The 12,934-nt window shown below is 37.8% G+C and overlaps 1 protein-coding gene across 1 annotated transcript in view; it reads left to right on the top strand.

Annotated features, from left to right (window-relative positions):
- The first annotated feature begins 668 nt into the window (after positions 1 to 668).
- ClC-a (chloride channel protein 2) overlaps positions 669 to 12,934 on the top strand; it is a 75,649-nt gene continuing 63,383 nt past the window's right edge. The window contains exon 1 of the mRNA XM_089739552.1: positions 669 to 1,047. Coding sequence (XP_089595678.1) covers positions 979 to 1,047 — 69 coding nt within the window. The 5' untranslated portion in view covers positions 669 to 978. The remainder of the gene's footprint in view (positions 1,048 to 12,934) is intronic.

Raw genomic sequence — 12,934 nt, 5'->3', positions numbered from 1 at the left:
TCCTATAAATACAAAGTGAGAGACTGAAGTACTTTTACTATATAAAAACAAGAATTTATCATTGAACTTTGATGATGATGGTATGTTTTTATTGGATTAGGAGATAAACGGGCCCAATCACATACCTGGCATTAATCAGTAAAAGTATTACGGCCACTATTCTCTCAATTATAGTCGCAAAGGGATATGATAGACGATGTAATTGGAACATGAACTCAATGTTTTGAGAAGAGTAGCCTACAACTCCTACAAGTGGTCAAGAGCTATTTACACTACCCACCTACAGCACAGAAAACAAATACAGAACTACATAATATGTAAATAAATAAGCGGGTAATCATTATAATGTGATTGATTTAATCTGCGTTGTGGATTATGGATAAAATTCATAAGCCAGTCGCATCCAAAATGTGGTCATAAGCACATGTATTGATTGCAATTCGCAATAATAATTATTTGCATAAGATTTGTTTTTCAAATAACAAATAAAACAAAAATTGAAGTCATTAATAATGTTTTACACGGTGAACTTCAAGCCACTGATAGCAAGTTTAAGTTCATTGTAATTAGTGCATTTATTGACAGTCCAGTCTTTGGTCATTGTTTTGCAATATTACGAACGCGGATTGTCAAGTCAATGCGTGAATTGTCAATTTTTTGTCGTGTGTCAGTGTCGTCCGCGGTCCGACTCACAGTCGGTCAGTGTACAACGGTTGAGCAGAACGTTCGTCCGTCGCTTGCGCACAAGCAATTTGCATGAAATCGCGTTTATTCAATTACAAATTATCTTATTACGGACGTTCGGCCCTTGTGTGTTCTGAACTGTTGTGTTGATACTAAGAAGATGGCTGTTCTAACGATCTGATTCGTAAATTGTTATAGTAAAAAATAGTTTTGAAGTCAACGGTCTGTGTCTGTTATTTGCTAAGCTTATTTTGTTTTGTTATTATTTTCGAAGTGCATTAAAGAATTCTCAAAATGAAGTCGATACAGAATAAAGAAGAGGGATCGGACGAAGAATCGGGACTGGGATACCAGAACACATTGGTGAGTATTCGTAACTTTCTAATTTCTTGAATAGCTCAGACTAACCGAGCGCTGCTAGATCACCTGGGTTTCGTTGTCGGTGCAAGAAGACGATAATTATGGTAGCAACGCGACGTTTTTCATTCATAAATCTCGTACTTTAAAGATTTAATTACGCTAAAATATCGACTAAACTTTAACTATTTAGCAAGAGCAAAGCTCAAGAGGTATATCGACATAATAATAATCTAATAGATAAATTAACTTAAAACAGTCCGTGACTACGAAAAGACAATAAAAAATGCAAGATTAAATCATAAAAGTCTTCCATTCTATAATTTTATATTAAATATAACATTATTGTTAACAACAGTGTTGTGTACAATATATTGATATAGGCACAAACATGATTTGGTCAACTTAATATAAATTATAAAATTATAATTACTATTGTAAAGTAACAGACTTAGATATTTTAATCTTCACATATAGATTTCAAATGATTAACCCTTAGTGCATATGAATATTATTAAGGGTACAATTAATATGAGGATACTAATTCAGTTTGCTGTCAGCCTTGTTATGTAGGTATGAAAAATACATGTAAATGTATAATTAAAGCACAAAAAGAGCTCAAAAAATAATAATAAGAAGATTATCATGCATTAGCCACATTTTATGACAAATAATTCAAGGTAATAAATTAAACGAAATGTATTATCACTAGCCCCACAAATATATAAATATAAAGTTAAATTATCTAATATTTTATTCATTTAATTATTTCTAATATTTTCTAAGATTTAAGTTAAATGTTATGAGATATTTAAATATAACAGGAATATGAAATAAATTGCCTTAAATAATTCTAAAATCGGTATTTTGAAAGACATCTCTGTGCATAAAAAATCTGTTATTTTAGAGCTTTTTTTTGCGGTTTACGGTTTCTACAAGACAAAAATGAACTCCTACTTATTTTATTAATTTCATAATTTTCAGTTACGATTAAGAGCAATTCCTACTTCAATCGGTTTTCAGTTTTTTTGTGACTCGGCACAAGTAGCAAGCAGCATCCTGCCTACCGTGAATCATGCTTACCTGTATGAAAGATGGCATATCTGTTATATATTAGGATCAGGGTAGGTAGTGGCGTATTATGATATGTATGGATTCCACTAGCCCCTTTTTACCAGGAGAACAGCCATCGGTCATTAATCTGACCAAATTAGTCTGGAGTAATTCATGTTATGCAGCTTCTCACAAACCTCAGTACTATGTGTAGACTGAGAAACTAATAAAGCGATTTTTTCATTTAAAATTTTATTCTGAATGACCCTATCTGTGCATCTGGTGTTAAGGGGTAATAGTCATCACTATGTCAATGCCGCCACCTACCTTGAGACATGGATCTAAGTTTTAGCTAAGTTGAATCTAAGTATGAATAGTAAAACAGGTCTACCACGCCACAATTATAAGCGTGTAGGATGTTCTACCACGACTAATTACGAAAATTATATATTTTTTGAGTGTGCAATGAGTTTTGGCCAGTGGGCTGTGCCCTCCTTATACTCTCCCTCTTGCTAACTACACACATGAGTATAGCACGTGTTTCCTATAAAAAAATGGTATTTCCTAATTCAACATTTGATCTATGCCAGAATTCACGTCTCTAAATACGAGCACATCAAGCTTCTTACTCCTTAGGTCACGGAGATTTCGAGCTACATTTAGTATTTCCGCATTAAATTTCTATTTACGCTCACTAGTTTCCCTCTTCTTTTGATCAAAACTATACGGCCATGCTTTATAACGTAGACACACCTATAGCTTAGCTTCGTAAAATGTTTTGATAGTTTCTTTGAAAACAGAACGTACTCATGAATAATTTAATTGAATAGAAGATTAACAAATTAAATCGATTTGTTTGCGCAGTGGAAATTCTTGGAAGTGCCTGTTTTTACATTACTGTATCCCATTGTATATTTAAATTTAAGTCTACACATATACCTAACATCAAATAATAAATTAAAGCAAAAGTTAGTTCATTAAGCAAATTATTTTATTCAATGAATTATATTTGTATTATTCTATATTTTAAGATAACTTTCCGTACATTAAAATTCCGAACAATATTTGGACTGTCCATCAATGGAGCTAAAACTTGGATCGGGCAAACTTAAGACCGCGGCGGATTGGGCGAGTATGAAAAAAGATGTTGCTATTATGAGGATTATCGGTAATCGAAGGGAAGCTCTTCCACCGAGCGGTTATCATTTCATTTATTTATTTATGTACACACAAAAAAGAAGACATAGTACAGAGTAATAGAAATCTCTTCCAGCAGACCTGCGAGAGGATTATGAGAATAATAATTAAAAGTGATGAGTGTGTGCAGAACAGCTAAAATAATAAATACAACATGAGAATTATAGTAATGCACATACATACACATAGCAAATATTGTTAAACTTGAATACAAAATATTATAAGCAACACAGTACAGTAACACGGTAGTCATTGTTGAGTAGAACAACGCTCGAGATTGGACCTAACGTCCACCAGTAAATATATGCAGTCGACATCAGTGAGACATTTCGCGAAAGCGGCACGACACGAGAACCCTCTCATCATGGCCGCCGGTAACTGCATTCCCGATCCTGCGGACCAAATTAATTTAAGTTGGTACCCCAAGCACCGGTCATCGTTCTCGTCGAACCCGTCGCTTGCGACAAAGGGCTCAACGAGTAAACTAACCTACAGACACAGCTCACTGAGTTTCTCGCTGGATCTGCTCTGTGGGTCGCGTTTCCGATCCGGTGGTAGATTCTGGCGAAGCACCGCTCTTACTAGGGCTGGTGTTAACAAATTTGCCAGGCTAAGCCCCGTGAGCTCATCTACTGGTTCGGTGCATCTGGCATAGCACCACGAAGTTACTAGAATGGGTAGGCAAAAAAATGTATTAAAATACGTTAAAATAAATATATTAAAGTAATTATAGTATAATTATATTAAAGTAACTAGCGACCCGCCCTCGCTTCGCTTCGAAAACATTAAATTTTATTATTGATAGCTGAGTCCTACGATGTAACCCGCGGTTATTGTCGTACCGCCGGTGAAGCCGCGAGGCGAAGCTAGTCTAAAGAAAGTTACCTAAGTTACTCCTTATATCATCATCTACCTATCAGTGAAAGTCCCGTCAAAATCGGTCCAGCCGTTCCAGAGATTAGCCGGAACAAACAGACAGACAGACAGACAAAAATTGTAAAAAATGTTATTTTGGTGTATGTACCGTATATATATTCATATGCAAATATTAAAATGCGTTTCGGCTTGAAGGATGTGGCAGTCGTTGTAACTATACTGAGATCTTAAAAAACTCATACCTCAAGGTGGGTGGCGGCATTTACGTTGCTGATGTTTATGGGCTCCGGTAATCACTTAAAACCATGTGGGCTGAGAGCTCATCCACCTATCTCTGCAATAAAAAAAAAATCATTTCACGTTTAGGTAAAATTAATTAGACGATCCTTCACACACCAAAATGTTTTCGGTCAATTAAAGTTTTTATCAAACTGCACTTTGTACGGATTCATTGTTTGTTTGTTGCATTTAGGTATTATTTACAAGACGACAAATAAAATTGTCAATGTCTCCTTTTATCTAATATGTTCGTTTAATTTTACATTATAACTAGCTGTACCCGACCGCTTCGCTGGGCATTTAAAATTAACATTATTATTTCTCACCCCCCACAAACATTCTCATCATTAACGCCCCCGCAACTGGTGTAGGGAGTCCAACACTCAAATAAATATTAGCTTATCCATTAATTACATGTATTGTCTACATGGATACCAAATTTCAAGTCAATCGGATGAATGGTTCAGTAGTTATAACGGAACATCCGTAAAAACCACTGTAGATTTATATATTAGTATAGATTAAACTTGACTGATGGTATGATGTTTTGTTTCGTCTCTCCTATCTCCTCCGGTTCTGGGGTGGGCGACCTCAGGAGTGGTCTGATGGGACGCTTAACCTTCGATCATCGATGGCCCTCGCTTCTGTAGGAAGCAGGCCTAAGGCGTCGCACTCCTCTTTCCAAATTTTATGATGAAACGTATTATTAAGCCGCACGATTCAATACCACAATCCTGCCCATTCCGGCCGTATAACAATGCTAAAAAGACAAACTCACAGATTGAGCTCATTGACATTCTGATATTTGCGGGCTCTGGTAACCACTTAACACAATGTAGGCCGTGAGCTGGTTGAGCCATCTATGTCATACGCCGCGCTTTGGTAGTGCATCTCCACTGTTAGCGACATCTCACACAGATGACTTCTTTGCAATAATGCGGAAGAGAAGTGCATCGTTATTGCGTCGAGCGCGTGACAGTGGCAGCAGTCTTATGAATCGGTAACCGTACTCGTCGAACTCGGCAAAGTGTTCGACGTGGAACCTAACCTAAACATTAGCCCGCTAAGTTTCTCGCCGGATCTTCTCAACGGGTCGCGATTCCGATCCGGTAGTAGATTCATTCGCGAAGCAGCTGCCCTTGAGTTGATAGGTATCCTTCGGAGGCGCTCGGGCAGATGTTAGCAAAACCCAACCCTCCTGGCTGAGCCTCTGCTCGCCCACCTGTCCTGGTGAAACTGGAGAGGCCTCCGGGCCACCAGTTATACCTCAAACATTAAACAAAGTCTTCTGAACATCATATCGAGCAGGATCGAGTGACTGCTAGTCAATAATAGCCTTTGCAGTAGGCATTTATGAAAAACTAAAAAAAAAAAAAAAAAGGGTTTGATATTAATTTGTAATGTTTTTGTAAATTACTAAGATAGATTATAAGTAATATTAACAAATGCATGTCTTTTGCAGAGAAAAAAAAACGTAATATCAACACGATGCGTGACGTCATCCTAATTCTAATTCTATAAACAAAAAAACATATTGTAATACGTCCTTACAAAAATATATATTTGTTCTGAACTCGAGGGCATATAGCTCTGTATTAAGGATTTCGTTCAATAACACGTATAACATATTATGTAATGCACTATCTTATCAGAAGTCGATAGATAAAATCATAGGAAGCGTAATTTTCAGTGTTACGGTCGCATTTTGTTTGTGAAATATCAACCGATACAAAATCTTTGAATGTGCGTTCTCTGTTGAAAAGCTTACAGCGCTTACCTGATGATAAATGAGGCTATAGATACCAGAAAGCGAATTCCGCTGCTCATAGGGCTTGAGGTCTACATTTTAATTGCATGAGAATAGCGTGGAACCTTTCAATCGAGAGGCAAAGATGCGGTCCGCGCCATGACCCTGCCTGCCTTGGCTTAATATGTCTCATCCGAGCTTCGGAAGCGGATTGATAAGCGGCTTCAACTTTTACTAGATCCAACATGTCCTTTTCCCCTTATTTCCCCTACCTATTCACAGGTAGCCTAAGAGGCTATTCCAGCTACACCGGGACGGGTAGGTGAGCTCACGGGCTCAATATGAGACAATTTGCTAACACTAGCCCTTTTTTTTAACTCTAGGGAATCCATTTACGCATATCCGGTTAAGGGGGGTAACGAACCGGGCTATGTCGGACTCCGACGCCTCCCGAGAGGAAGAGGGAGACGAGGAGGACCAAGGTCCTCCACCTCCACGAATTCCTCGCAGGAGACTACGCCTTGAAAAGGCGCGCGAGGCGCTCGCCCCGCAAAACCAACTACCGACTAAACCCCATCGAGCTCCAACACACCGACTACACCAGACCTACGGTACTGCAGTGCTTGCCGAAAGCTAACACTAGCCCTAGCAAGAGCAGTGCTTCGCAGAATCTACCAGGGGATCGGAATCGCGACCCAATGAGAAGACCCGGCGAGAAATCCAGTGGGCAATATACCTCACCTTTAACGCATAGCCGGAAGATAAGTGCTTCCAAACCAAAAACGCTTCATATCGGAATGCCCGCTTCGTGGTACGTACTCATATACGTAGAGAAGTGCTAAGGACCCGTACTAGCACATAATATACCACAAGTTTAAAACTATATCAGAGAAACAATACGCATAAAAGTTTTTAAATTCAGATGGCACAATTGTAAGGTACAAGTTGATTCAATGTTAAGGCCATAGAGTTCAGTGTCGCACAAAAAATATATTCAATTACATATTCAACTCGGAAAAACAAATCCGCATAACAATCGCGATGTTGATTGTTGATAATGTATAAAACAAAGATAAAACTCATAATAATATATGCTGTCCCTGTCTTTTGAAAATGAGAAGAGAGTGACGTATTACGTATCGAAATCAGCTGATTTCTACGCAATGTAATCAGATACATCTCACAATCGTAGTCTTAACTTTAACAGTCTTTTACTGGTGTCTGGTGGACCTCTGAAGTCGGCACGAGTAGGTACCACCACCCTGCCTATTTCTGCTGTGAAGCAGTAATCGCTTCGGTTTGAAGGGTGGAGCAGCTGTTGGAACTATACTGAGACATTAGAACTTATATCGTAAGGTGTGTGGCGCATTTACGTTGTAGATGTCTATGGGCTCCAGTAACCACTTAAAACCAGGTGGGCTGTAAGCTCGTTCACCCATCTGAGCAATAAAAAAAATATAAGCAATAAAATGTACTTATGTTGTTTCTTGTTTGCTGATTGTTTTTAATTTTTTTTTTGTTTCTATGCTTTTGTTTCTCTCGTGTTTTTAATTTGTTTATATTGATGAGGACCTTAAATTGGCTTTTTGTTTCTATTATTTGTTATATTATTATACTATGTTAGTTGGCTGTTGGTTCTCCTGGTATTAAACAAAAAAATAAATAAAAATAAAACCAAAATATAGCTCACGGACACATGGATTTATTCTGAAAATACTCTGTTATTGAGTAACTTTTAAGTAAGTAACTGCTATTATTAAGTAACTTTATTTACTAGTGGTCCCACAGTAGTCGAAATTCGAGTTGAATCAATTGAAATTTTATATTTAAACATTACTATGGTTCTATTGTCAAATACTATTATACTTATATGATATAATCACAGATTTGGCCAAAATTACACTATACATAAATAATAATAAAGACAAACAATATTCATCTATTCTCAATTTGACTACAGACTTAAAACACTAACAAAAGTTTGACAATAATTGACAATAAACAAAGAGTATATTTATATATATATGTGTTGTGTCAAATACATGGTAGTGTGTGTAATGTTTTCTTTAATGATTTAATGTATCTTTTATGCATTATTTTAAAAAAAATATTAGCATTGTGCACTTCTTCTCTATATTCTCTATAAGTGTGGAAAATTTCATACTCCTCCGTCCGCGCAATTTTCGTAAAAAGGGATACAAAGTTTTTGCTTCACGTATTAATATACAGATATAGGACGCAGCTCGCAAAAAAAAAAAAATAAGACGATGAACTCAAAATTACAAATACAATCCATTCCCTAACAACGTAAGCAATCGTATGCAATCGATCAAGTTATAAATCATATCTGCCGATACAAGTGTGTACATTTCTGCGTGAACAAAATTATCTATACTAATATTATAAAGAGGAAAGATTTGTTTGTTTGTTTGTTTCGAATAGGCTCCGAAACTACTGGACCGATTTGAAAAATTCTTTTACCATTAGAAGCTGACATTGTCCCTGATGAACATAGGCTACTTTTTTTAATTTTTTTTTTATTTTTATTTTTTTGTTTATTGTGTGTTTTAATGTTTCCGAAGCGAAGCGAGGGCGGGTCGCTAGTACACAAGTAAATATCGAATTGACGATCTTCGAATGTCAATCTATGTCATAATATCTGAACTGCAAGATTGTGTTTTTGTCGGCTAAAACAGCTACCTGAATTTCCTGTTTGATAGTTGACATTAAATAAATTTAATACGCTTATAAGTAATCACGGAACATGTGTGTATATTTTTGGCACGATCCCAAACAACATTTAAGTCCTTACCCTTTTTTTCTACCTATTCGCTGGTAGCCTAAGAGACTATTCCAGGGCGGACGATTAGCTCACGAACTATATCTGAAAGAATTTGCTAAACTAGCCTCAGCAAGAGCAGTGCTTCGCAGAATCTACCACGGGATCGGAATCTTGATCCCTTGCGTACCCGTTCATAGATTAACACAGCAGTTAATGAATGTTTGTACAGCAAGGCGTATTCCAAAATTATCCGTTCATTTTAGAATATGCACATTCTTTAATACCACTTCATAGGAGTGGAACACAGCTCGCTGAGTTTCTCGCCAGATCTTCTCAGTGGGTCACGATTCTGATCCGGTAGTAGAGTCATTCGCGGAGCAGCTGCTTATGAGTTGTTACGTCTCCTTTGGAGGCGCTGGACGAGGCGAGGATGAGCTCTCAGCCCACCTGATGCTAAGTGGTTACTGGAGCCCATAGACATCTACAACGTAAACGCGCCACCCACCTTCAGATATAAGTTCTAAGGTCTCAATATAGTTACAACAGCTGCCCCACCCTTCAAACCGAAACGCATTAGTGCTTCGCGGCAGAAATAGGCAGGGTGGCGGTACCTACCCGCGCGGACTCACAAGACGTCCTACTACCAGTAATGTAAAAACTTGTATGAAATAAGAGGCTTTTTATTTATTTATTTATACAAATCTAAACCTGCAGGATTAGAATCCCGGTGTGTATCGCATCACTCCATACGAGCTCGCTGGGCCTATGAACTAGATCCCGACGACATCCAAACTGACTTGGAATCATTAAAGTTTCCATTAAATCTAAAACGAAATTGTGCCCGCGGTTGGATTAGCATATCTTATCCTTTTCGCTATCATCCAAATACATATCTTGCGCGATAACGTCACAGTCGAGAGATAAAAAGGATTAAACGTTTCACTTATCTGTCCTTACTAGACGCTAACATTGTGTGTTACTGTTCCAACCTATACAAATGTTATCGCCTTTAATGTTCCGAAGTAGTGATGTTTTTCTTTTTAGTGGATCAACATGATACCGCTAGTATTCCACAGTATGCGTTAGGAGCAGTAGGATCAAATATAATAATCTCTATATTAATACTTGAAGCAAAAACTTTGTACCCCTTTTTACGAAAATTGCGCGGACGGAGGAGTTTGAAATTCCCCACACTTATAGAGAATGTAGAAGGACTGCAGAATCTTAATATTTTTTTTAATTATGCATAAAAAATTCTATAAATCAATAAATAAAAACATTAAACACACTACCATGTATTTGACACACACACGCATGCATACTATCTGTTTATTGTCAAGCTTTTCTTATTGCTTATAGTCTGTGGTCAAATTGAGAATAGATTAAATATTGTTTGTCTCAGTAAGAGACCCAGAAAAAAAATGGACGCGTTGTGTAGAGGCTTGGGAGGCGATTTGTAATTTCATCTAGGAGGACTCTTAGACACCGACTGAGCTCTCACTATAGTGGTTTTTAAGTAGGTTAAAAAATGGAGGCGCTCAAAAAGAATTTATTCTCAAAGTGGGCAGTAGACGTGTCTCAAGGTGTGAGTTTCTCAAGGGTTCTCGTTGTGATTTCCATGTGCCGAGAGCCACTTAACACTTGTTCGTTGACCGTCACAGAATAGAAGAATATATAAAAATTGAAAACCTGAATCGCGCTAACGACATTACAGCTTTTTCATATAACAAAATTTAAAAAAAAAAATCCGATTCCGAATAAAAGATAATCTTACAATATTTTTGCGATTTATTCAACTTTGTAAGCTAGTTTTTTTTTCCTTACCTAAGCTGATGGTCTAGAGACCATATCAGCGTAACCTTAACTAGTAGGTGAGCTCACGGGGCTCAAACTTGACGAGGTTGCTAACACGAACCCTAGCAAGAGCCGTGTTTCGCAGAATCTACCACCGGATCGGGAACGCGACCCACTGAGAAGATCCGGCGAGAAACTCAGTGGGCTGTGTCTGAGGGGTAAGCTAATAAGAATCATTGTTAATATCGAGAAGTTCGTAGTTGCGAAAACTGAAGTCGTCGTGGCCTAAAGGATAAGACGTCCGGTGCATTCGTATGTAGCGATGCACCGGTGTTCGAATCTCGTAGGCGGGTACCAATTTTTCTAATGAAATACGTACTCAACAAATGTCCACGATTGACTTCCACGATGAAGGAATAACGTCGTGTAATAAAAATCAAACCCGCAAAAATTATAATTTGCGTAATCACTGGTGGTAGGACCTCTTGGTAGTCCGCACGGGTAGGTACCACCACCCAGCCTATTTCCGCCGTGAAGCAGTAATGCGTTTCGGTTCGAAGGGTGGGGTAGCCGTTGTAACTATACTGAGACCTTAGAACTTATATCTCGAGGTGGGTGGCGCATTTACGTTGTAGATGTCTATGGGCTCCAGTAACCACTTAACACCAGGTGGGCTGTGAATTCGTCCATCCATCTAAGCAATAAAAAAAAACTGGTTCCGCAGAAACTTCATATTCGTTTAGCAATAAATTTGTGTAATTGTCATATATGAATAATATCAAGGCTTTTATTTATTAATTGGACTATTGTTATTTTAAACTGCCCGTGACCTTGGCTATAGAACCTGAAGCGTTAGCTATGGTACAATATAATATAATATCATCTATAAATGTCAGCTATACTCAGATGCACAATAATAAAGTTTTAGGAGATACAGTATTCATATAAATTCAAGGGAATTCCAACCACCTCTGAAGGATTGAGGGCAGAGGCTAGGAACTAAACCAAGTCAAGAACTGAAGAGAAAATAACATAACCTTTCCCTTTCCTTGTGGTGTTTTAAGGAATTCTAAAATTGACAGTGGCGTTTTTAATAGGCAAGGCACACCTACAAAAACGTACAATGGTTTGATAATTATTGTGTTTAACAAATTAATTCATCTAACGCTTCCATTTGACCCCGGAATCAAATCGATTCATTGTTCAATTATGACATTCGACAGATCGGAGCTTAAGCCCTGAATAACAAAATTTTGCAAAAGGAAATTTTTGAACAGGAATCATAAGGTCTTAAGAGTTAATATGTATTTAATATGTGCACTATGTTTGATTTAGCGTATTCGTCATTTCGGACGTGGTGCTGTGAAGGTTTTTTTTATGATAGTCGTGTTTTTATGATAGATGAAGTCGTCGTGGCCTAAAGGATAGACGTCCGGTGCGTCCGGTGAATTCGTATCGTGCGATGCACAGGTGTTCGAATCCCGCAGGCGGGTACCAATTTTTCTAATGAAATACGTACATAACAAATGTTCACGTCACGAAGGAATAACGTCGTGTAATAAAAATCAAACCCGCAAAAATTATAATTTGCGTAATTACTGGTGGTAGGACCTCTTGTGAGTCCGCACGGGTAGGTATCACCGCCCCAACTATTTCTGCCGTGAAGCAGTAATGCGTTTCGGTTTGAAGGGTGGGACAGCCGTTGTGACTATACTGAGACCTTAGAATTCTATCTCAAGGTGTGTGGCGCATTTACGTTGTAGATGTCTATGGGCTCTAGTAACCACTTAACACCAGGTGGGCTGTGAGCTCGTCCACACATCTAAGCAATAATAAAAAAATTATAGGTCCCGGAAGGTCTAACTTAACTAAACACGATATAAACGCGAAATTATAATGGCTTTGTTGGCCAACGTCAATGGCCGGTCACCGAAGACATGTCAGTAATTGCTTTGACATAAAGAAGACTTCAGTTTGACAGGTGCCACAAACACGTCGATATCCAAATTAAAATCCTACTGTATTCAACTTTAAGTCAACGCGCCAATGTCGAAACCGTTTCCGTCCAGATTAGGGATATTATCAAAACAAACGGTCCAAAGGAATTCCGATATGAGGCGACAAGTTTAACGAAATTTCAATTATGTAAGTACCAAAAAAAGATA

Source organism: Bombyx mandarina, chromosome A1, assembly GCF_030267445.1.
Source record: "Bombyx mandarina strain Sakado chromosome A1, ASM3026744v2".
Lineage (NCBI taxonomy): Eukaryota > Metazoa > Arthropoda > Insecta > Lepidoptera > Bombycidae > Bombyx > Bombyx mandarina.
The sequence above is the reverse complement of the archived record's forward strand: the minus strand, read 5'-3'. Positions and strand labels throughout refer to the sequence as shown.